Here is a 27,107-nt window from a genome sequence, read left to right on the forward strand (position 1 = left end):
ATTATATTATGTATGGAGCATTATATGGGGTCTATGCAGTATGGAGCGTTATATGGGGCCCATTATATTCTGTATGGAGAGTTACATGGGGCCTATGCAGTATGGAGTGTTATGTGGGGCCCATTATATTATGTATGGAGCATTATGTTGGGTCTATGCAGTATGGAGCATTATATGGGGCCCATTATATTCTGTATGGAGCATTATATTGGGTCTATGCAGTATGGAGCATTATATGGGGCCCATTATATTCTGTATGGAGCATTATATGGGGTCTATGCAGTATGGAGCATTATATGGGGCCCATTATATTCTGTATGGAGCATTATATGGGGTCTATGCAGTATGGAGTGTTATGTGGGGCCCATTATATTATGTACGGAGCATTATATGGGGACTATGCAGTATGGAGTGTTATATGGGGCCCATTATATTCTGTATGGAGCATTATATGGGGACTATGCAGTATGGAGTGTTATGTGGGGCCCATTATATTCTGTATGGAGCATTATATGGGGTCTATGCAGTATGGAGTGTTATGTGGGGCCCATTATATTATGTATGGAGCATTATATGGGGTCTATGCAGTATGGAGTGTTATATGGGGCCCATTATATTCTGTATGGAGCATTATATGGGGACTATGCAGTATGGAGTGTTATGTGGGGCCCATTATATTATGTATGGAGCATTATATGGGGTCTATGCAGTATGGAGCATTATATGGGGCCCATTATATTCTGTATGGAGCATTATATGGGGTCTATGCAGTATGGAGTGTTATGTGGGGCCCATTATATTCTGTATGGAGCATTATATTGGGTCTATGCAGTATGGAGTGTTATGTGGGGCCCATTATATTCTGTATGGAGCATTATATGGGGCCTATGCAGTATGGAGTGTTATGTTGGGCCCATTATATTCTGTATGGAGCATTATATGGGGACTATGCAGTATGGAGTGTTATGTGGGGCCCATTATATTCTGTATGGAGCATTATATGGGGCCCATTATATTCTGTATGGAGCATTATATGGGGACTATGCAGTATGGAGTGTTATGTGGGGCCCATTATATTCTGTATGGAGCATTATATTGGGTCTATGCAGTATGGAGCATTATGTGGGGCCCATTATATTCTGTATGGAGCATTATATTGGGTCTATGCAGTATGGAGTGTTATGTGGGGCCATTATATTCTGTATGGAGCATTATATTGGGTCTATGCAGTATGGAGTGTTATGTGGGGCCATTATATTCTGTATGGAGCATTATATGGGGACTATGCAGTATGGAGTGTTATGTGGGGCCCATTATATTCTGTATGGAGCATTATATGGGGCCCATTATATTCTGTATGGAGCATTATATGGGGACTATGCAGTATGGAGTGTTATGTGGGGCCCATTATATTCTGTATGGAGCATTATATGGGGCCCATTATATTCTGTATGGAGCATTATATGGGGACTATGCAGTATGGAGTGTTATGTGGGGCCCATTATATTCTGTATGGAGCATTATATGGGGCCCATTATATTCTGTATGGAGCATTATATGGGGACTATGCAGTATGGAGTGTTATGTGGGGCCCATTATATTCTGTATGGAGCATTATATGGGGCCCATTATATTCTGTATGGAGCATTATATTGGGTCTATGCAGTATGGAGTGTTATGTGGGGCCCATTATATTCTGTATGGAGCATTATATGGGGCCCATTATATTCTGTATGGAGCATTATATTGGGTCTATGCAGTATGGAGTGTTGTGGGGCCCATTATATTCTGTATGGAGCATTATATGGGGCCCATTATATTCTGTATGGAGCATTATATGGGGACTATGCAGTATGGAGTGTTATGTGGGGCCCATTATATTCTGTATGGAGCATTATATGGGGCCCATTATATTCTGTATGGAGCATTATATGGGGACTATGCAGTATGGAGTGTTATGTGGGGCCCATTATATTCTGTATGGAGCATTATATGGGGCCCATTATATTCTGTATGGAGCATTATATTGGGTCTATGCAGTATGGAGTGTTATGTGGGGCCCATTATATTCTGTATGGAGCATTATATGGGGCCCATTATATTCTGTATGGAGCATTATATTGGGTCTATGCAGTATGGAGTGTTGTGGGGCCCATTATATTCTGTATGGAGCATTATATGGGGCCCATTATATTCTGTATGGAGCATTATATGGGGACTATGCAGTATGGAGTGTTGTGGGGCCCATTATATTCTGTATGGAGCATTATATGGGGCCCATTATATTCTGTATGGAGCATTATATGGGGACTATGCAGTATGGAGTGTTATGTGGGGCCCATTATATTCTGTATGGAGCATTATATGGGGTCCATTATATTCTGTATGGAGCATTATATGGGGTCCATTATATTCTGTATGGAGCATTATATTGGGTCTATGCAGTATGGAGTGTTATGTGGGGCCATTATATTCTGTATGGAGCATTATATGGGGCCCATTATATAATGTATGGAGAATTATATTGGGTCTATGCAGTATGGAGCATTATGTGGGGCCATTATATTCTGTATGGAGCATTATATTGGGTCTATGCAGTATGGAGTGTTATGTGGGGCCATTATATTCTGTATGGAGCATTATATGGGGACTATGCAGTATGGAGTGTTATGTGGGGCCCATTATATTCTGTATGGAGCATTATATGGGGCCCATTATATAATGTATGGAGCATTATATTGGGTCTATGCAGTGTGGGGCCATTATATTCTGTATGGAGCATTATATGGGGACTATGCAGTATGGAGTGTTATATGGGGCCCATTATATTCTGTATGGAGCATTATATGGGGCCCATTATATTCTGTATGGAGCATTATATGGGGACTATGCAGTATGGAGTGTTATGTGGGCCCCATTGCACTGTATGGAGCCGGTGTGCTCAGCGCTGAGTGCTAGGCTGTCTGTATCCGGAGGACAGGAGCAGTATGGAGACCTGAAGCTTCGAAAAGTGAAAGTGAAAAGACACTGAGGAGCTGGGAACCTGCACGTCCCGTACTATGGCCACTCGTCATTTCACCACTCCGCAGCCGTTCACAGGCCGCTCTGTCATAAGGAGGCGGGTGGTCCCGGCACCGGGGGAGTTCTTGCATCCTTACCCTCCGTTGAACGTGTACGGGTTGAAGCGCTGCTCCACAGCCCCGGCGTAGTGGTACTCCATGGCCTTGTGCGGCTTCTGGTCAGGACGTGCGCAGCTAGCCAGATACATGTCGTACACAGGACTGTCTCTGCTGTATCACTATGCAGATGGCGACAACAGCGCTTCCGGTTTCCGGTGGCGGATTTACTGCGTCCAGTCCCGCCCCTTGCTCCGCCCCTTGGCGCGTCAGTAGGCGGGTGTTACAGGTCTGCCGCTCTCGGTCCGGCAGCGTTATGTGACCGCGGCTCGCCCGTGCGGCCGGACAGCACAGCCAATCACGCGCTCGCCGAGGACAGCGGGGGAGGTCCTTATAGCACTGTGCTATAGTCAAAAGTGCTGCATAGTAAGAAGTAGGAGTGCTACGGGGTCCGAAGACGATGCTGGAGGGAGTGTATAGACTTGTTTTTTCTATTTTTCATATTTCGGACGACAAAAATGACATTAATAAAATACAATGTAGCGATGTGCCCTGATGTGAGGGACGTTCTAAAAAGAATGAGGAAAAGGAATTAGAAAATGAACATAATAACTTATAGGTCCAAAGATCTGGAGGGATAGTATGGATTTCTTATGGATCGTGGACATGAACTGACCATGTGTTATATATATATATATATATATATATATATATATATATATATATATATTATATATATGTACATAGTGGCGGTATTTCCTCCTCTCCCCGGAGGACCCGCCCTGTTACAGCCGGTCATTCCCGGAGCCCCGCCTCCCTCTGGAGCCCCGCCTCTCACTGCGCAGCTCTCCGCTCCTCGGCGTTCAGGAGCCCCGAGCTCAGCAGCATCTCCGGGATCCATCTGTCGCGCCTGCTCTCATCCATGTGATCGGCGATCAGCAGTCTGTCCCGCCAACATGGCCGCCACCGCTAGGATTGTCGGGGGTTGTAGCTTTTCCCTCGGAATTTGTTTCCCTGCGGTCACGTGTGCACTGTGACGTAATGATGGCAGAGTGCTGTGGGCAGCGGGGGTCTGTCACGACCCGCTGGTGGTACTGCAATCACTTGGGTATTCCAATATGGCGGTCGGTGTACTTCCGGTGCAGTGTGGGGGAGTGTGGGATTCGAGGATGTCCAGACGGAAGTGGATGACAGACAATTTAAGGCAATCGTATAAATAGATAAACAGGTGTATATTATATTTCCTGAGCTTGTTAGGTGGGGAATGGACATTAAATAAATGTAGGTAATAGAGTAATGAGCACATATCCCATATAAACAGGTGAATATTATATTCCCTGAGCCTGATAGGTGGGGAATGAACATGAAATATATGTAGGTAATAGAGAAATGAACACAAATTCCACGTTCATTCCCCACCTATAAAGCTCAGGGAATACAATATATACCTGTTTATATGGGCTATGTGTTCATTCTCCTATCTACTATATAATTGTCTAAGGGTCACGTCTGTCTGTCTGTCACGGATATTCATTGGTCGCGGCCTGTGTCATGGAAATCCAAGTCGCTGATTCGTCGTGGCAAAACAGCCACGACCAATCAGCGACGGGCACAGTCCAGCGGAAAAATGGCCGCTCTTTGCTCCCCGCAGTCAGGCCCGCTCCGTACTCCCCTTCAGTCAGCGCTCACACAGGGTTAATGGCAGCGTTGACCGCGGTGTAACACACTCGGTTAACGCTGCTATTAACCCTGTGTGCTCAACTTTTTACTATTCATGCTGCCTATGCAGCATGAATAGTAAAAAGATCTAATGTTAAAAATAATTTAAAAAATAAAAAATAGTTACATATTCACCGTCCATTGGCCCCCGGATCGAAGCGGTTACCGATGCTCCTCGTGATGCCCCAGTGATCGCTCCATGCATTGCGGTCTCACGAGATGACGTGCGGTCTTGCGAGACCACTACGTCATCATCTCGCGAGACCACAATGCACTCTTCAGACCGGAGCGCGCAAGGAGCATCGGTCACTGCTTTGATCCGGGGGACAACGGAAGGTGAGTATGTAACAATTTTTTATTTTAGTTCTTTTTTTTTAACAGGGATATGGTGCCCACATTGCTATATACTGCGTGGGCTGTGCAATATATTACATGGGCTGGGCAATGTACTATGCGGGCTGGGCAATATACTACGTGGGCTGTGCAATATACTACATGGGCTGGGCAATATACTACGTGGCTCTGCACTATACTACGTGGGTTGGGCAATATACTACGTGGCTGTGCAATATACTGCGTGGGCTGTGCTATATACTACGTGGGCTGTGCAATATACGCTGTGCAATGTACTGCGTTGGCTGTGCTATACACTACGTGGGCTGGGCAATATACTACATGGGTTGTGCAATATACTACGTGAGCTGTGCAATATACGCTGTGCAATGTACTACACGGGCTGTGCAATGTACTACTCAGGCTGTGCAATGTACTACGTGGCATGTGCAATATACTGCGTGGGCTGTGCTATACACTACGTGGCCTGTGTTATACACTAAATAGCCTGTGTTATATACTGCGTGCGTGGCAATGCGTGGGCTGTGCAATATACTACGCTGGCTGTGCAATATACTACGTGGCTGGGCAATATACTACGTGACTGGGCAGGATACTACGTGACTGGGCAATATACTACGTGACTGGGCAATATACTACGTGACTGGGCAATATACTACGTGGCTGGGCAATATACTACGTGGTTGGCCAATATACTACGTGGCTGGGCAATATACTACATGACTGGGCAATATACTACGTGACTGGGTAGTATACTACGTGACTGGGTAGTATACTACGTGACTGGGCAGTATACTACGTGTCTGTGCTGTGTACTACGTGACTGGGCAATATACTGCGTGGTTGGGCAATATACTACATGACTGGGCAATATACTACGTGACTGAGCAATATACTACGTGGCTGGGCAATATACTACATGACTGGGCAATATACTACATGACTGGGCAATATACTACGTGGCTGAGCAATATACTACGCTGGCTGTGCAATATACTACGTGAATGGGCAATATACTACGTGACTGGGCAATATACTACGTGGTTGGGCAATATACTACATGGCTGGGCAATATACTACGTGGCTGGGCAATATACTACATGACTGGGCAGTATACTACGTGACTGGGCAGTATACTATGTGACTGGGCAATATACTACGTGACTGGGCAGTATACTACATGACTGGGCAGTATACTATGTGACTGGGCAATATACTACGTGACTGGGCAATATATTACGTCACTGGGCAATATACTACGTGACTGGGCAATATACTACGTGGCTGGGCAATATACTACGTGGCTGGGCAATATACTACGTGACTGGGCAATATACTAAGTGGCTGGGCAATATACTAAGTGGCTGGGCAATATACTACGTCGCTGGGCAATATACTACATGGCTGGGCAATATATTACGTGGCTGGGCAATATACTACGTGGGCTGTGCAATATACTACGTGGACATGCATTTTCTAGAACACCCGATGCGTTAGAATCGGGCCACCATCTAGTTATCTAAATATGGCTGGTTTCACATTAGCGTTTTGAGGAGCTGCGGACTTCCTCCGTGAAGCCCCGCCCTCGGCCGCTAGCTCCGCCTACTTCAGCATGCGGCCTGCGTACCTATGTTTAACATTAGGTACGCAGGTCGTGCCGCTATATGCGGATGCTTTCGCATGCTTCGTTTTGACGATGCGGCAACCAGCGTAGGACGCAGCTTGTAGCAATTTTTTTTTCTCGGCATCGTCAAAACGACGCATGCGGAAGCATCCGCATGCAGTGGCACGACCTGCGTACCTAATGTTACAGATAGGTACGCAGGTCGCATGCAGAAGTAGGCAGAGCTAGCGGCCGAGGGCGGGGCTTCACGGAGGAAGTCCGCAGCCCTCTGCAGCTCCTCAAAACGCTAGTGTGAAACAAGCCTATATTTCATGTTCGTGGCCTTGTTCACAATATCGCTGCGGTAAATCAAGAGAAAAAGGAAACAATCAGGAAATATACAAATATACATATGTACAAGACACAAGAGCATATATACATTTTTACGAATGCATGTCATTGGAGTTTTGCTGAGAAGGTCCGATCAACAACATAAAGACATAGAGCGAACTTTCGCCAATGGAGCAAGAGGAGGGTGTATCAACCCTGCGGTCCTTACAAGTCAGGATGGGCAAAGGTAAAGTATAAAGCATGCCGACGGATAAGAACAATGAACATACCCAGAGGATATACTTGTGGTAAATAGCTTAATATGTTGGATGGCTAGGAAAATTAAGATGGGGGACCCAGTCGGAGGTACCTGAAAGGAACAATATAATGTAAGGTACGACAAAAAACAGAGGCTATATAGGAGCAATATGGTAATATGCGGTGTGAATACACATAATTGGTGGACCCTGGGGCAAGAGGTTTATCGCCTATGTTTGATTTTGGAATATAGGTTACTACAGACATGGTAGAAATGACGTGGTCTAACAGTTATACCTGCCAAGGTATTGTGAGCGTAGTCCCGGCTTGGGAATGGTAATTGCGTATGGCTGTAGAGGAAAGCAGAGGGTAAGACACCAGGAATAAGGTGTCGCCGAATGCCCACATATAACTAGAAAGGATGAGTGTAGTACCTGTTTAAGCCTATGAGCATGTCAGGTTACAAGGTCCCTGTGTAATGTAAAGTGTCCCTGGGAGATCAGCAATTATTAGCGCTGTGAAAAGGAAGGTGAGATCGAGGATCAGGGTAAACAGAGCCACTACTTATCTGGAAGGACAATGGTGTCTTACATCCTGGAGGTAGCAGATCCTGGGGAGCAGAGCCAGCGTGGGTGAGATGTGCCGACACCGTCCGTGTCTAGGCAGAGGGGAGGCTGCTAATCTTATCCGTCTCCCTGTTTAAATAAGGCCCCCACCGGTCATATGACCGGATATGTGGTGGTTTACAGGCGCCTGCGCAGAGCGCACTTGTGAAAAGCCGAGCGCTGCGACCCGGACAGAGAGGCTGCGCCTGCGTATGATGCTTAGGTGACGGCGCATGCGCAGTGGGAATGACACTGTTCGCCTAGCCTGATACAGGACGGCGCCTGTGCGCTGTCTTTTGTTGGGGAGCGGCGCCTGCGCAGAAAGAAGTGTCCATGCCCGCATAGTGTTGGGTGATAGAGGCAGGAGCTTACAAAGCAGTAAGCAAAGTTACAGTGTCTGCGCGGTAGCATGTGATCTTGTTAAAAAAAATCCCAGGTGTGTCCACATCAGATGGGGATGACAAGTTATATAAATATTCATAAGGTAGTAAGTACTGTAAACAAGATCCCTCAGGTAAACACTTGTATAGAATTAGTCCCCAACATATACACATTCAATGGTAGGAGTCCAAACAAAAGAGGAAGGGAGGAAAATGGTTAAACCAATATGGGACATAGATCAAGAAAATAAAATAAAGGAAATAAAAGAACGAAATGAAAAGAATATACATAAACTAACTAATGAAACTAATGAATATAATGGAAATAATGAAAATAATGAAGAAAATGAAAATGATGAAAAAATGTAAATAATGAAAATAATAAAAATAATGAGAAGGATGAAAAGGTAATGAAAAAATGAAATAATGGAAAAAATTAAATAATGGAAAAAATTAAATAAATTAAAAAATAAAAAATAATAATAATACTAATAATAAAAAATAATAAATGGAAAAAAGAAAAAATACGAAAAAAGGTATTGGAAGGATATGCGTCTTACCGTCATGGACATACAAGTTGCGAGTGTTGTATGTACATAAGGTCAGTTGATCTACATAAAAAACGAAATCAAGTTAGCCAGTCTATTTCTCGGTTCAGACCATGTGGATATAGGGTATCTAGAGTGTAAATCCAGAATGTTTCACGTTGTTTCAATAGTTTCACGTGGTTGCCCCCTCTCCTGGGGCGGGGAACCTTTTCCACAACCTGAAAGCGCAACTGGGCCACATTGTGTTTAGCCTCCTTGAAGTGAAGGGGGAGGGGAAGCCACAGTTTCTCACATCGAATTGTGGATTTGTGGCTGGATATTCGTTCTCTAATTGTTTGTGTTGTTTCCCCTACATATAATAGCCCACAAGGACATTTGATAATATAGACAACGAAGTTAGTGTTACAAGTGTAATAGTCTTTAATGTGGTATGATTTACCTGACCGGGGGTGCACTATTTCGTTGCCCTTTATTATATTTGAACAACACGTGCAATTAAGGCAGGGGAAGGTTCCTGTACGTTTCTGTCCAGTAAGTGTCATGGTAGTCAATGTCTTAGAGGTGCCTAGATCCGCTCGTACTACCCTGTCACGGATGTTTTTAGGTCTTCTGGTACACATGAGTGGGGGATCTTTGAAGATTGGGATAGTTGGATAGGCCCTGTTTAATAATGGCCAGTGTCCCCGAATGAGGTTGTGTATCTTCTGCATAGTGGGGTGATGACTATGTACGAAGGGGAGTCTTGGATTTTTGTGTGGGCTAATTGTGGCATTTTCTGTCTCATTGAGCACCCGAGAGGACTCGGTATTAAGGAGATTAGTAGGATAATTTTGGGCCTCGAATTTGTTGGACATCTCTTGAATCCTATTCGTTCTGACTACTGGATTGGAAACAATTCTGGATACTCTTTTGAATTGAGATCTAGGTAGGCTCTCTTTGGTGGATCTAGGGTGACAACTACTATAAAGTAGGAGGCTGTTGCAGTCTGTCGGCTTGGTATAGATATCAGTGTTAAGGTTACCCAGGGAATCTTTGAGTACTTTGGTGTCTAGAAATGTAATCTCGCGGCTATGGTACAGTAGTGTAAATGATAGCTCAGGTCTAATAGTATTGATGGTATTGTGGAATTCCTGTAGGCTGGTGTGATCACCCTGCCAAATACAAAAAATATCATCAATATACCTGTACCAGGTTTTGGCGTGTTCTTGGAATTGGAGATTAGGATATATGTACTCTTGTTCGAACCTGTCCATGTATAGGTTGGCGTACGCCGGGGCCACATTAGACCCCATGGCGGTACCGCAGGTCTGCACAAAAAAGTCATCTTCAAAGAGAAAGAAATTTTCCCTGAGTACTAAATTGAGTAGGTCTAAACAGAGACCCTGGGATTCCTTATCAATGTTGGCTTCTTGTAATGTGAGTGAGACAGCTTCAATCCCCTTGTCGTGTGTAATTGAGGTATAGAGACTATTTACATCCAGTGTGCAAAGTAAACTATCAGGTGGGATATTAGAGATATTGTGGATCTTAGCAAGAAAATCACTCGTGTCCAATATAAATGATTTGGTTGTCTTAGTATACGGTGTGAGCAATTTTTCAAGAAATATGGAAAGAGGATTGAGTATAGAATCTGTGGATGCCACAATAGGGCGGCCAGGTGGGTTCTGAAGGTTCTTGTGGATTTTGGGTAAAATGTACAATACCGGAGTTACCGGGTGGTGATTGATAAGGTAAGTTCTAGTCTTGGCATCAATAGTTTTGGAGTCAACGTACTTGTTGACCACAGTATTGATTTTTTGGCGTATGGCAAATGTGGGATCCCCCTGTAGTTTCTTATACGTGTTGGTATCAGAGAGCTGTCTTCTAACCTCAGTGATATATTGATGTTTGTTCATAACAACGATGGCACCTCCCTTGTCCGCCGGTTTAATTACAATGTTCTTGTTTTCACTAAGTGAGTCAAGGGCTTGCTTCTCCAAGGAATTCAGGTTATGGCGGACAGGGAGGAAGCCAAGGCGCTGTTCATGAATGACTTTCTTGATGTCCCTGTCAAGTAGATTGACAAAGGTTTCAACTGCATGGTTGGTTTTGGGTGGGACAAATGTGCTCGGGTTCCTAAGGCCCAATCCTCCTATAGAAATCCTGGGTTCGTGACCCAGGTCAGATGAAGTACCTAGTCTGCTAGTTACAGAGTTAGTGTTATCCTCAAAATGGACTTTCAATCTCACGTTTCTGTAGAAACGCTGGAGGTCCTTCTCTAGTTGGAAAGAGTCCCATTTAGGGGTTGGGCAAAAGGATAAGCCCATGTTTAAGACCTTCAATTCAAGGGGAGAAAGGGTATAGTTAGAGATGTTTATGACAGAGTTTGGACTCCTCCCTGTGACCTCAATGTCATGTGGCGGTCCACGTCTCTTCTTCCTTGCCCTCCTTGTGGGCGCGCGGTTTGCCCTAAAAAACGCGGTCCAGTTGTTGGTGCTCCCCCCGTTTCGCTTCCGGATCCACCTGAGGAGCCTCCGGCTGGCGAGGAGCCTCCTGAGGGGTAATTTCCCCCAGGTGTGCGTCGGTACTTTGATCTTGATCGGCGGGGAAGTGGGTCTTCCCATTTGTAGACTTTGTTGGTCTGGTAGTCCTCAACGTCCCTTTGAAATTTTGTACGCTTCCTTTCTTCCAAAGTCCTCTGATGAGTTATCAATATGGAGTCTACTTTACTTTTGAGAGAGGCGAACTCCGTGTTACTTAAGGCGGATGTGAGTTGAGTTTCGATGCTTTCGATTTTCTCCTCAGTATTTTTTATAGCTTCCTGTAAATATTCTATAGTCAATAGTATAATATCGAATGAGCATTTGTTCAAGATTTTTTGAAACGTGTCACAATATTTTACATTGTCCGAAAACAGGGTTGGACGTAGATTACAACGAAGGCCTCGCGGTATTTTGGCTTGTCGATGATACTCTCCTAAAGTCGCACAATGTAGATCGTATCCGATGAGTTTCTTTCTCTCCTTTTCCCAATCCCTCGATTTCACGTCCTTACTCGGTAGATGGAGGAAGTCCGTCCTTGTCTTTATCTTTGATAGGATGGTGGAGCCAGTGGCTTCATCATAGGCATAGGTTTCGTTTGACATGAACTCGGTCGGTGCTTGAAGCTTAAATAGCAAATACTGTAGATAACGAAAGCTAGCACTCGACAGTTGTGAGTCACGGTGCTAGTGAACGGGTCATAAAAGTCCCATAAACCATAGAATGAAGTAATCACTGCACTCGTATATTGAAGTTGCTTGAATAAGTGTAAAGTTTTATTCACAAGTGAAAATTCATGCTGAAGCGATAGGCAAAATAACGTTTCGGCCAACTCGTGGCCTTGTTCACAATATCGCTGCGGTAAATCAAGAGAAAAAGGAAACAATCAGGAAATATACAAATATACATATGTACAAGACACAAGAGCATATATACATTTTTACGAATGCATGTCATCGGAGTTTTGCTGAGAAGGTCCGATCAACAACATAAAGACATAGACCGAACTTTCGCCAATGGAGCAAGAGGAGGGTGTATCAACCCTGCGGTCCTTACAAGTCAGGATGGGCAAAGGTAAAGTATAAAGCATGCCGACGGATAAGAACAATGAACATACCCAGAGGATATACTTGTGGTAAATAGCTTAATATGTTGGATGGCTAGGAAAATTAAGATGGGGGACCCAGTCAGAGGTACCTGAAAGGAACAATATAATGTAAGGTACGACAAAAAACAGAGGCTATATAGGAGCAATATGGTACTATGTGGTGTGATTTACCGCAGCGATATTGTGAACAAGGCCACGAGTTGGCCGAAACGTTATTTTGCCTATCGCTTCAGCATGAATTTTCACTTGTGAATAAAACTTTACACTTATTCAAGCAACTTCAATATACGAGTGCAGTGATTACTTCATTCTATGGTTTATGGGACTTTTATGACCCGTTCACTAGCACCGTGACTCACAACTGTCGAGTGCTAGCTTTCGTTATCTACAGTATTTGCTATTTAAGCTTCAAGCACCGACCGAGTTCATGTCAAACGAAACCTATGCCTATGATGAAGCCACTGGCTCCACCATCCTATCAAAGATAAAGACAAGGACGGACTTCCTCCATCTACCAAGTAAGGACGTGAAATCGAGGGATTGGGAAAAGGAGAGAAAGAAACTCATCGGATACGATCTACATTGTGCGACTTTAGGAGAGTATCATCGACAAGCCAAAATACCGCGAGGCCTTCGTTGTAATCTACGTCCAACCCTGTTTTCGGACAATGTAAAATATTGTGACACGTTTCAAAAAATCTTGAACAAATGCTCATTCGATATTATACTATTGACTATAGAATATTTACAGGAAGCTATAAAAAATACTGAGGAGAAAATCGAAAGCATCGAAACTCAACTCACATCCGCCTTAAGCAACACGGAATTCGCCTCTCTCAAAAGTAAAGTAGACTCCATATTGATAACTCATCAGAGGACTTTGGAAGAAAGGAAGCGTACAAAATTTCAAAGGGACGTTGAGGACTACCAGACCAACAAAGTCTACAAATGGGAAGACCCACTTCCCCGCCGATCAAGATCAAAGTACCGACGCACACCTGGGGGAAATTACCCCTCAGGAGGCTCCTCGCCAGCCGGAGGCTCCTCAGGTGGATCCGGAAGCGAAACGGGGGGGAGCACCAACAACTGGACCGCGTTTTTTAGGGCAAACCGCGCGCCCACAAGGAGGGCAAGGAAGAAGAGACGTGGACCGCCACATGACATTGAGGTCACAGGGAGGAGTCCAAACTCTGTCATAAACATCTCTAACTATACCCTTTCTCCCCTTGAACTGAAGGTCTTAAACATGGGCTTATCCTTTTGCCCAACCCCTAAATGGGACTCTTTCCAACTAGAGAAGGACCTCCAGTGTTTCTACAGAAACGTGAGATTGAAAGTCCATTTTGAGGATAACACTAACTCTGTAACTAGCAGACTAGGTACTTCATCTGACCTGGGTCACGAACCCAGGATTTCTATAGGAGCATTGGGCCTTAGGAACCCGACCACATTTGTCCCACCCAAAACCAACCATGCAGTTGAAACCTTTGTCAATCTACTTGACAGGGACATCAAGAAAGTCATTCATGAACAGCGCCTTGGCTTCCTCCCTGTCCGCCATAACCTGAATTCCTTGGAGAAGCAAGCCCTTGACTCACTTAGTGAAAACAAGAACATTGTAATTAAACCGGCGGACAAGGGAGGTGCCATCATTGTTATGAACAAACATCAATACATCACTGAGGTTAGAAGACAGCTCTCTGATACCAACACGTATAAGAAACTACAGGGGGATCCCACATTTGCCATACGCCAAAAAATCAATACTGTGGTCAACAAGTACGTTGACTCCAAAACTATTGATGCCAAGACTAGAACTTACCTTATCAATCACCACCCGGTAACTCCGGTATTGTACATTTTACCCAAAATCCACAAGAACCTTCAGAACCCACCTGGCCGCCCTATTGTGGCATCCACAGATTCTATACTCAATCCTCTTTCCATATTTCTTGAAAAATTGCTCACACCGTATACTAAGACAACCAAATCATTTATATTGGACACGAGTGATTTTCTTGCTAAGATCCACAATATCTCTAATATCCCACCTGATAGTTTACTTTGCACACTGGATGTAAATAGTCTCTATACCTCAATTACACACGACAAGGGGATTGAAGCTGTCTCACTCACATTACAAGAAGCCAACATTGATAAGGAATCCCAGGGTCTCTGTTTAGACCTACTCAATTTAGTACTCAGGGAAAATTTCTTTCTCTTTGAAGATGACTTTTTTGTGCAGACCTGCGGTACCGCCATGGGGTCTAATGTGGCCCCGGCGTACGCCAACCTATACATGGACAGGTTCGAACAAGAGTACATATATCCTAATCTCCAATTCCAAGAACACGCCAAAACCTGGTACAGGTATATTGATGATATTTTTTGTATTTGGCAGGGTGATCACACCAGCCTACAGGAATTCCACAATACCATCAATACTATTAGACCTGAGCTATCATTTACACTACTGTACCATAGCCGCGAGATTACATTTCTAGACACCAAAGTACTCAAAGATTCCCTGGGTAACCTTAACACTGATATCTATACCAAGCCGACAGACTGCAACAGCCTCCTACTTTATAGTAGTTGTCACCCTAGATCCACCAAAGAGAGCCTACCTAGATCTCAATTCAAAAGAGTATCCAGAATTGTTTCCAATCCAGTAGTCAGAACGAATAGGATTCAAGAGATGTCCAACAAATTCGAGGCCCGAAATTATCCTACTAACCTCCTTAATACCGAATCCTCTCGGGTGCTCAATGAGACAGAAAATGCCACAATTAGCCCACACAAAAATCCAAGACTCCCCTTCGTACATAGTCATCACCCCACTATGCAGAAGATACACAACCTCATTCGGGGACACTGGCCATTATTAAACAGGGCCTATCCAACTATCCCAATCTTCAAAGATCCCCCACTCATGTGTACCAGAAGACCTAAAAACATCCGTGACAGGGTAGTACGAGCGGATCTAGGCACCTCTAAGACATTGACTACCATGACACTTACTGGACAGAAACGTACAGGAACCTTCCCCTGCCTTAATTGCACGTGTTGTTCAAATATAATAAAGGGCAACGAAATAGTGCACCCCCGGACAGGTAAATCATACCACATTAAAGACTATTACACTTGTAACACTAACTTCGTTGTCTATATTATCAAATGTCCTTGTGGGCTATTATATGTAGGGGAAACAACACAAACAATTAGAGAACGAATATCCAGCCACAAATCCACAATTCGATGTGAGAAACTGTGGCTTCCCCTCCCCCTTCACTTCAAGGAGGCTAAACACAATGTGGCCCAGTTGCGCTTTCAGGTTGTGGAAAAGGTTCCCCGCCCCAGGAGAGGGGGCAACCACGTGAAACTATTGAAACAACGTGAAACATTCTGGATTTACACTCTAGATACCCTATATCCACATGGTCTGAACCGAGAAATAGACTGGCTAACTTGATTTCGTTTTTTATGTAGATCAACTGACCTTATGTACATACAACACTCGCAACTTATACGTCCATGACGGTAAGACGCATATCCTTCCAATACCTTTTTTCGTATTTTTTCTTTTTTCCATTTATTATTTTTTATTATTAGTATTATTATTATTTTTTATTTTTTCATTTATTTAATTTTTTCCATTATTTCATTTTTTCATTATTTCTTCATTATTTTTTCATTACCTTTTCATCCTTCTCATTATTTTTATTATTTTCATTATTTACATTTTTTCATCATTTTCATTTTCTTCATTATTTTCATTATTTCCATTATATTCATTAGTTTCATTAGTTAGTTTATGTATATTCTTTTCATTTCGTTCTTTTATTTCCTTTATTTTATTTTCTTGATCTAGGTCCCATATTGGTTTAACCATTTTCTTCCCTTCCTCTTTTGTTTGGACTCCTACCATTGAATGTGTATATGTTGGGGACTAATTCTATACAAGTGTTTACCTGAGGGATCTTGTTTACAGTACTTACTACCTTATGAATATTTATATAACTTGTCATCCCCATCTGATGTGGACACACCTGGGATTTTTTTTAACAAGATCACATGCTACCGCGCAGACACTGTAACTTTGCTTACTGCTTTGTAAGCTCCTGCCTCTATCACCCAACACTATGCGGGCATGGACACTCCTTTCTGCGCAGGCGCCGCTCCCCAACAAAACACAGCGCACAGGCGCCGTCCTGTATCAGGCTAGGCGAACAGTGTCATTCCCACTGCGCATGCGCCGTCACCTAAGCATCATACGCAGGCGCAGCCTCTCTGTCCGGGTCGCAGCGCTCCGCTTTTCACAAGTGCGCTCTGCGCAGGCGCCCGTAAACTACCACATATCCGGTCATATGACCGGTGGGGGCCTTATTTAAACAGGGAGACGGATAAGATTAGCAGCCTCCCCTCTGCCTAGACACGGACGGTGTCGGCACATCTCACCCACGCTGGCTCTGCTCCCCAGGATCTGCTACCTCCAGGATGTAAGACACCATTGTCCTTCCAGATAAGTAGTGGCTCTGTTTACCCTGATCCTCGATCTCACCTTCCTTTTCACAGCGCTAATAATTGCTGATCTCCCAGGGACACTTTACATTACACAGGGACCTTGTAACCTGACATGCTCATAGGCTTAAACAGGTACTACACTCATCCTTTCTAGTTATATGTGGGCATTCGGCGACACATTATTCCTGGTGTCTTACCCTCTGCTTTCCTCTACAGCCATACGCAATTACCATTCCCAAGCCGGGACTACGCTCACAATACCTTGGCAGGTATAACTGTTAGACCACGTCATTTCTACCATGTCTGTAGTAACCTATATTCCAAAATCAAACATAGGCGATAAACCTCTTGCCCCAGGGTCCACTAATTATGTGTATTCACACCGCATAGTACCATATTGCTCCTATATAGCCTCTGTTTTTTGTCGTACCTTACATTATATTGTTCCTTTCAGGTACCTCCGACTTGGTCCCCCATCTTAATTTTCCTAGCCATCCAACATATTAAGCTATTTACCACAAGTATATCCTCTGGGTATGTTCATTGTTCTTATCCGTCGGCATGCTTTATACTTTACCTTTGCCCATCCTGACTTGTAAGGACCGCAGGGTTGATACACCCTCCTCTTGCTCCATTGGCGAAAGTTCGCTCTATGTCTTTATGTTGTTGATCGGACCTTCTCAGCAAAACTCCGATGACATGCTTTCGTAAAAATGTATATATGCTCTTGTGTCTTGTACATATGTATATTTGTATATTTCCTGATTGTTTCCTTTTTCTCTTGATTTACCGCAGCGATATTGTGAACAAGGCCACGAGTTGGCCGAAACGTTATTTTGCCTATCGCTTCAGCATGAATTTTCACTTGTGAATAAAACTTTACACTTATTCAAGCAACTTCAATATACGAGTGCAGTGATTACTTCATTCTATGGTTTATGGGACTTTTATGACCCGTTCACTAGCACCGTGACTCACAACTGTCGAGTGCTAGCTTTCGTTATCTACTATATTTCATGTTCATTCCTCACCTATAAAGCTCAGGGAATATAATATACACCTGCATATATGGGATATGTGCTCATTCTCCTATTATCCAATATATATTTCATGTTCATTCCCCACCTATAAAGCACAGGGAATATAATATACACCTGTTTATATGGGGAACGTGTTAATTTCTCTATCTACATATATTTCATCTTCATTCCCCTCCTATCAAGCTCAGAGAATATAATATACACCTGTTTATATGGGATATTAGTTATTATTATATATTTATATATTAATTCCATGGTGCTGTACGTAAGAAAGGGGTTATATACAGAGTTATTGATATTGTTTGCAGTAAACAAGTTTACAGTGACAGACTGGTACAGAGGGGAGAGGACCCTGTCCTTGCGGACTTACATTCTACAGGATAATGGGGAAGAGACAGAAGGTCAGGGGTGCGGCAGCTCTGGTGATCAACCCCTGGAGAGAAATAACATAGCCTAAAAGTTGAATTTTGGAGCAATGAAATTCACACTTTTCAAGTTTGATGTACAAATGATTATCTCTCAAACGTCTGAACACGGTCTTGACATGTTCCTGTAGAGAATCAGAGAAAATAAAGGTGTCATCCAGGTAAATTACTACATAATGATCCAGTAAATCCCTTAAAATATCGTTGGCTAAGTGTTGGAAAGCACCAGGAGCATTACAGTGTCCGAATGGCATCACTAAATATTCAAAATGTCCATACCGGCATCTGAAAGCTGTCTTCCATTCGTCTCCCGGACGTATATGCAGCGCCCCAGGGTCCTGGTCGTTGCAGTAATGTCATTCTTCCACCAGGGGGAGTGATGTTACGTCTGAAGGCAATAAAGGAGATCACCTTACCAGGTATCACAAACCACACAACACACTTCACACTCCAGGCCGCCAGGGGGAGCCATGCTGCTATCTATTAGGGCACTCCTCACAACTAGGTAAAACGGGTAGTCTGGATAGAAAGTAGGAGAACAAGGGAGAAGCTGGCTGGAGAGAGAGGGAGCCAGACGCAGACTGAGGTCTGTGGAGGACGAGGGTCCACGGAGCTGCGCCTGCCCCACGTGCGGCAGCATCCTAAGAAAGAGACATCAGAAGAGAATTGTCTTGCAGTGAGTGAGAAACAAAGTCATAGCAAAAGGAGAGGAAACTAGAAGGAGTTCTGCCCTGTAAAAGGCTGCCTCTTTTCTGAGGCGCATATGCCGGTAGCCAGAACACCGAGGGAGTAAGGATCTCTACGCTTTACTTCAGAGACTGGCAGGACAGTTAATTCTATGTTGGCTGCCCGACCTTATACCCAGGAGGCACGGTGGCAACTTGTGGGGGTCGGGGCATGATAGTGTCCCTGTAAAAAGCCTCAGGCCATCAGTCATACGGGTTTGTCCTATCCTATCCATCAGGGGGACAGAGAGAAAGAGACGTTACATCTACAGTAGTTGTGAGGACCTCACCGAGAAGCTCAGCAGGGAGGGACTACAACACTCAGGCGTTAGAGGAAGGCTACTGATTTCCACCTGGATAAGGGGACTCTGCCTGCCCTGTGATCTGGTGCTCTGGACTGAGGACACTGAAGCTTCCAGTAAAAGTAAAGAGAATGCAACCTTGTGTCCTCGTTCTTTACTGCGCCTCTCACCATCCACCATCTATACACTGGGAAGCCTTGGGGACATACTTCACCTGTGGGAAGGTATACCATCTAGCTGCCATAACATCACCCCAGCGGACCCCTAAGCAGCACCGGTCACCCTGACCGAACACCACAGGTGGCGTTACAAACACTATTCTCATAGAAACTCTTAATTTCATTGGACGCCCCTAGAAGGTCCACGGGCCGGGTCGGGCCATCGTGACGTCCCCATCGGGAACTGAAGGACCCGGTACCGAGTACCCCATTGCCCTAACGTGGGAGCGATCCAACTTGGCGTCACGAACAGGATCTACTTAAGCCTGAAAATTCGGGTCATGTGCGCCTAAGAACTGTGCCAGAATCGTATTTGAACTGTGACTTACTTAAAGACTGCGTAGCGCCATTTACCGCCAAAATTCCCGCCAAAACCGCCGCCATTACAGCACCATGTGGTGTGCAGGAGGAGTGGGGCGTGTCGTCGTGGGCGTAGCCTGGAAGAACGGTGCGAAAGTGGAACCGGCCCCTCACAGATATTACTATGTCCGGGAGATATGCCCATCAACAAGAAAGGTCCGCCTCCTGCTCTGGGAAGGTGGAGGAAGAAGAAGAAACCACCCTCCGGAAGGGCTTAGGGCAGGAACGACTGGACGCCATTAGGCAGAACCTGGTTGGCAACATGGCGAGTGGAGGTCGCTCTGTGCTGTATACTACGTGACTGGGCAATATACTACGTGGCTGGGCAATATAGTACGTGGCTGGGCAATATAGTACGTGGCTCTGTGCTGTATACTACGTGACTGAGCAATATATACTACGTGACTGGGCAATATACTACGTAGCTGGGCAATATACTACGTGACTGGGCAATATAGTACGTGTCTGTGCTGTATACTACATGGCTCTGTGCTGTATACTACGTCGCTGTGCAATATACTACGTGACGGCAATATACTACGTGTCTGTGCTGGATACTACATGGCTCTGTGCTGTATACTACGTCGCTGTGCAATATACTACGTGACTGGGCAATATACTGTGTGGCTGGGCAATATACTACGTGGCTGGGCAATATACTACGTGGACATGCATATTCTAGAATACCCGATGCGTTAGAATCGGGCCACCATCTAGTCTACTATATAATTGTCTAAGGGTCACTTCCGTCTGTCTGTCTGTCACGGATATTCATTGGTGGTGGCCTCTGTCTGTCATGGAAATCCAAGACGCTGATTGGTCGCGGGAAAACAGCCACGACCAATCAGCGACGGGCACAGTCCGGAAGAAAATGGCCGCTCCTTACTCCCCGCAGTCACTGCCCGGCACCCGCATACTCCCCTCCGGTCACCGCTCACACAGGGTTAATGCCGGCGGTAACGCACTCCGTTACCGCTGCTATTAACCCTGTGTGTCCCCAACTTTTTACTATTGATGCTGCCTATGTAGCATCAATAGTAAAAAATGTAATGTTAAAAATAATAAAAAAACAAAAAACCTGCTATTCTCACCCTCCGTAGTCCGCCGAGCCGCTCGCGCCTGCCGCCATCTTCCGTTCCCAGCGATTCATTGCGAAATTACCCAGAAGACTTAGCCGTCTTGCGAGACCGCTAAGTCATCTGGGTAATTTCGCAATGCATCCTGAGAACGGAAGATGGCGGCAGCCGCGCGCCTATCGCCGGAGCTTTGCTGGATCCCAGGGGTGAGTATATAACTATTTTTTATTTTAATTATTTTTTTAACAGGGATATGGTGCACACACTGCTGTATACTACGTGGGCTGTGTTAGATACCGCGTGGCTCTGTGCTGTATACTACATAAGCAGTGTTATATACTATGTGGGCAGTGTGATATACTCCATGGGCTGTGCTAGATATTACGTGGCCACTGTTATATACTGTGTGGGCAGTGTTATATACTACGTGACTGGGCAATATACTATGTGGCTCTGTGCTGTATACTACGTGGCTGGGCAATATACTACGTGACTGGGCAATATACTACGTGACTGGGCAATATACTATGTAGCTGGGCAATATACGTGACTGGGCAATATACTATTTGTCTGTGCTGTATACTACGTTGCTGGGCAATATACTACGTGGCTCTGTGCTGTATACTATGTGGCTGGGCAATATAGTATGTGACTGGGCAATATACTATGTAGCTGGGCAATATACGTGACTGGGCAATATACTACGTGACTGGGCAATATACTATTTGTACTGTATACTATGTTGCTGGGCAATATACTACGTGGCTCTGTGCTGTATACTATGTGGCTGGGCAATATACTACGTGACTGGGCAATATACTATGTAGCTGGGCAATATACTATGTGGCTGGGCAATATACTACGTGGCTGGGCAATATACTACGTGACTGGGCAATATACTATGCAGCTGGGCAATATATGTGGCTAGGCAATATACATGTCTGTGCTGTATACGTGGCTCCCTGCTGTATACTATGTTGCACTGGGCAATATACTACGTGACTGGGCAATATACTACGTGACTGTGCTGTATACTACGTGGCTCCGTGCTGTATACTACGTTGCACTGGGCAATATACTACGTGGCTGGGCAATATACTACGTGGCTGGGCAATATACTACGTAGCTGGGCAATAAACTACGTGACTGGGCAATATACTACGTAGCTGGGCAATATACTACGTGGCTGGACAATATACTACGTGACTGGGCAATATACTACATGGGCTGTGCAATATACTCCGTGGACATGCATATTCTAGAATACCCGATGCGTTAGAATCGGGTCACTATCTAGTAGATACATAAAAGCCCACAAGGGTTAAGGTACCGTCACACTCAGCGACGCTGCAGCGATATAGACGAGCCGATCGCTGGAGCGTCGCTGTTTAGGTCGCTGTAGAGACGTCAAACACGGAAACTCCAGAACGATGCAGGAGCGATCCAGTGACGTAACGGCGACTCACTTATCGTTCTCGCTGGTTGTTATCTCCATGTAAAACATTGCTGGCATCGTTGCTTTTGATGTCAAACATGACGATACACGCCAACCTGGCGACAAAATAAAGTTCTGGACTTCTAGCTCCGACCAGCGATGGCACAGCGGGATCCAGATCGCTGCTGCGTGTCAAACACAACGAGATCGCTATCCAGGACGCTGCAACGTCACGGATCGTTGTCGTTCTCCTTGCATAGTTGCTGAGTGTGAAGGTACCTTAAGATAAAACTACCACAGCCAGAGGTTAATTAAACCTTGTTTTACAATAACAAACAAACTGTTTGCAATCTCAAAGGTCTTCAGACAATAAATTGTGTCACAATGAGCATTGTCTGTAAATGTATGACAAGAAATGCTGCTCTGTAATGGTCTGAATGCATTCAGTATATTTCAAAATGGACTCAAAATAGTCATTTTTATATTCGCATTACAATCCACCCTTGGCTATTTTGAGCCAAACATGATTTATACAAGGTATACATTATTTATCCTAAGGGGATGGTTTTAGTGGATGATTGGCGTAAGGATAATAATGGAAGTGTGCACTGTATACAACAGCACAAAGCAATGCATGCACAAATTATAGAAGAAATGAGAAATCCAGCTCAACGACGTAGTGAAAAAAAACTTCTATCTTTATTCACTTGGAAATATATTCAGTGGAGGATAAATATATTTCCAAGTGAATAAAGATAGAAGTTTTTTTTCACTACGTCGTTGAGCTGGATTTCTCATTTCTTCTTTGATTGTCTACGCCCTGACACAGCGGCTCCGTGCTCCGAGTCTCCAAGGATGTCGATCATGGTGAGCTGGACTTTGTTCGATGCACAAATTATAGCAAGATTACTATTATATGTGAAGTTTTAAGTCACATCTCCTTCTATGTCTTCATCTTGAATTAATACCCCTATCAGCTTTGTCCATAACTGTAAAGGGGTCCGTACTGCCACCAGACAAGTTTCTAATATAGTGGTAGCAGTAGTAGTCTTTGTCATATAAAAATAGCTAGTGTTCATCAGCTGAGCCAAGTAAATCCATAGATTCTGTCTGGTCTTCATTAAGCTCCACTTTTCATGGTTGGTCTCTTGGTGTTCGGTCTGAAGATCTCTTGGGTAGTGACGGAACTTGAAAGGACCATGCACACGGTGGCTGCAGCGATGCACCATTTCCAGGTTTTGATCTAAAGGGAAAATATATATTATTCTCTGAGATAACACCTGTCTGTTGGGACGTGTTCCCACTTCTCTTGCCCGGGTTTCTTTATTATCAGCACATTATTGGAGCAATTACTTCTGCATGTTCTGGAGGACCTTTGTCCCACAGATTTTTTACACCATTGTTGGTAGGATGTAAGAATTCAAATACTTTTGTTCTGTCCTCACTAGCTGAGGCAGGCTCATACGTAGCTATACAGTCAGCTAAACTGCTATACCGGGGTCCAATAAGGAGACTGTGGTTGAGTCTGTGCTTTATTAAACGTAGTGGTATATTGATGCGGTGAAACTGTGAACAATGATATACATAGAATCAGTGCATGGCATAGAACAGATACATAATACACATGATATACATTATGCATAACATTTAGAAAGCTAGTGACTAAACTAGGAGTACAACTGGTTAAAGTAAGCTAATATAGAGCAGAAATATCTATAGGAAGCATAAAGACATACCGGCAATGCAATCGCAAGGGGGATGAAGTGAAGCGTCTTTCCTTGAAGGCAAACCGAAGAAAGTGAAAGGAAAAATGGAGGGAAATGGAGGCTGAGCTACCATAATGCATTGCAAAGGAGGAGGAGAATCAGACATGGTTAATACAAAAACAAGATTGAACTGCCAACATAACTCTGACCGCTAGAGGGAGCCAAAGCATCACAAACAAATAAAGGTATGAATATCCATACTGAGAAACCTGCAATTATGCAAAGAGATAATCAGGGTAACAATATTAGATGGCGGAGACAGAACACTCCCCGTCTGGCATCAACGGATGTCACTAAATAAATGGTATAGTCTCTAACTGGGTCGCTGTGACCAGTGGGGTACCGCAGGGGTCAGTATTGGGACCTGTTCTCTTCAACATATTCATTAATGATCTGGTAGAAGGTTTACACAGTAAAATATCGATATTTGCAGATGATACAAAACTATGTAAAGCAGTTAATACAAGAGAAGATAGTATTCTGCTACAGATGGATCTGGATAAGTTGGAAACTTGGGCTGAAAGGTGGCAGATGAGGTTTAACAATGATAAATGTAAGGTTATACACATGGGAAGAGGGAATCAATATCACCATTACACACTGAACGGGAAACCACTGGGTAAATCTGACAGGGAGAAGGACTTGGGGATCCTAGTTAATGATAAACTTACCTGGAGCAGCCAGTGCCAGGCAGCAGCTGCCAAGGCAAACAGGATCATGGGGTGCATTAAAAGAGGTCTGGATACACATGATGAGAGCATTATACTGCCTCTGTACAAATCCCTAGTTAGACCGCACATGGAGTACTGTGTCCAGTTTTGGGCACCGGTGCTCAGGAAGGATATAATGGAACTAGAGAGAGTACAAAGGAGGGCAACAAAATTAATAAAGGGGATGGGAGAACTACAATACCCAGATAGATTAGCGAAATTAGGATTATTTAGTCTAGAAAAAAGACGACTGAGGGGCGATCTAATAACCATGTATAAGTATATAAGGGGACAATACAAATATCTCGCTGAGGATCTGTTTATACCAAGGAAGGTGACGGGCACAAGGGGGCATTCTTTGCGTCTGGAGGAGAGAAGGTTTTTCCACCAACATAGAAGAGGATTCTTTACTGTTAGGGCAGTGAGAATCTGGAATTGCTTGCCTGAGGAGGTGGTGATGGCGAACTCAGTCGAGGGGTTCAAGAGAGGCCTGGATGTCTTCCTGGAGCAGAACAATATTGTATCATACAATTATTAGGTTCTGTAGAAGGACGTAGATCTGGGTATTTATTATGATGGAATATAGGCTGAACTGGATGGACAAATGTCTTTTTTCGGCCTTACTAACTATGTTACTATGTTACTATGTTACTCCTTTCTTCCGAAGGCAACAATAGGACCAGTTCAGATACCGGTCTGGAAAATGTCTTAGGTTCATTCCCTTTGGTCATCCTTAGCTCAACTTTGCAGACATTGCCGTCCTTGCTCGGGAACGTTGCGGTAACTAGACCAAGTGGCCACTGGTTCCGATGAATTTGACAGTCTTTCACAAGAACAAGGTCACCTATGTTCAGATTAGGTTTAGTAGATTGCCACTTCGTCCGTGGCTGCAGGGTAGACAAATATTGTTTGCGCCACCTGTCCCAGAAAGTATTTGCAAGACTTTGTACCTGTCTCCATTGGCGCTTGTAGAGGTCCTTAGCGTCGAATCCTCCTGGAGAGGCACTGGACAGTCCCGTTTTCTGGGTAAGTAGAGTAGCTGGAGTCAATAACAAGGGCTCCTCAGGGTCGTTAGGAACTGGAACCAGGGGTCTTGCATTGATTATAGCTGCAGCTTCAGCCATGAAGGTGATTAGGCTTTCATGGGTGAGCCTCGCTGCTCCTTCTGTAAATAGTCTTCCTTGGTGCTTCACCAGATTGTGGTAATGTTGTACGATTAGGTAGGCAACATGACATTTTCCAGGAAGTATAAGAGGGAATTTCTCCACAAACTCCATCTCAGCTTCTTTGAGTCGGCCTCCTACTCTCAGTAGGCCGCTGTTGTCGATGAATGGGTCGAGTTTTCTCAATACGCTGCTCACTGGTACTGGAGCTTTGTTAATAAGACATTGGATTTCTGCAAAGTAAGTTTCTCTTTGAACAGTGAGGATGATGTGATTTCTAGAGAACTCTAAGTCGGAGGTAACGTAGGTATTTTTACAAAGATGCCAACCTTTACATTTTTCTGTGCCACAAGTTCTGGTGGCCCTGAATGAGCGAGCTATATGAGTCAGGCAGGTAATGGCTCGAGTAAGTGACTTCCAACTTGAGAATCTATCGAACCTGCAAGATCCAAGCTGGATAACAGAGGTCACTGTATGAAGGGTAGACAGCTGAGGGCGGATTTCAGCATCTGAGTCCTCTCCTACTAGTTCAAAGGTGTCTGGAAAATATTCCTCAATGTACAATAGTTTTGGTCCCGAGAGCCACGTTGTGCTTCCTAGTCGACTTGCGTCAACTGCTCTAGTTGCATGATCTGCGGGATTCTGGTCTGTGGATATGTAATGCCACTGCTTTGGATGAACTGATCTCCTGATTCGTAGCACTCTGTTATTGACATAAACGTAGAATCGCCTGGTTTCGTTGTGGATATATCCCAGGACTACTTTGCTGTCTGAGTAGAACTTGGCCTGTGTCAGGTCGATATCCATTTCGGATGCGATGAAC

The 27,107-nt window shown here is 44.3% G+C and overlaps 1 protein-coding gene across 1 annotated transcript in view; it reads right to left on the reverse strand.

Annotated features, from left to right (window-relative positions):
* PSMB1 (proteasome 20S subunit beta 1) overlaps positions 1 to 3,334 on the reverse strand; it is a 96,097-nt gene extending 92,763 nt beyond the window's left edge. Inside the window, exon 1 of the mRNA XM_069769287.1 lies at positions 3,159 to 3,334. Within this exon, the coding sequence (XP_069625388.1) occupies positions 3,159 to 3,268 (110 nt within the window). The 5' untranslated portion in view covers positions 3,269 to 3,334. The remainder of the gene's footprint in view (positions 1 to 3,158) is intronic.
* Between the last annotated feature and the right edge of the window lie 23,773 nt (positions 3,335 to 27,107).

The sequence above is a fragment of the Ranitomeya imitator genome, chromosome 5 (genome assembly GCF_032444005.1).
Source record: "Ranitomeya imitator isolate aRanImi1 chromosome 5, aRanImi1.pri, whole genome shotgun sequence".
Taxonomy (NCBI): domain Eukaryota; kingdom Metazoa; phylum Chordata; class Amphibia; order Anura; family Dendrobatidae; genus Ranitomeya; species Ranitomeya imitator.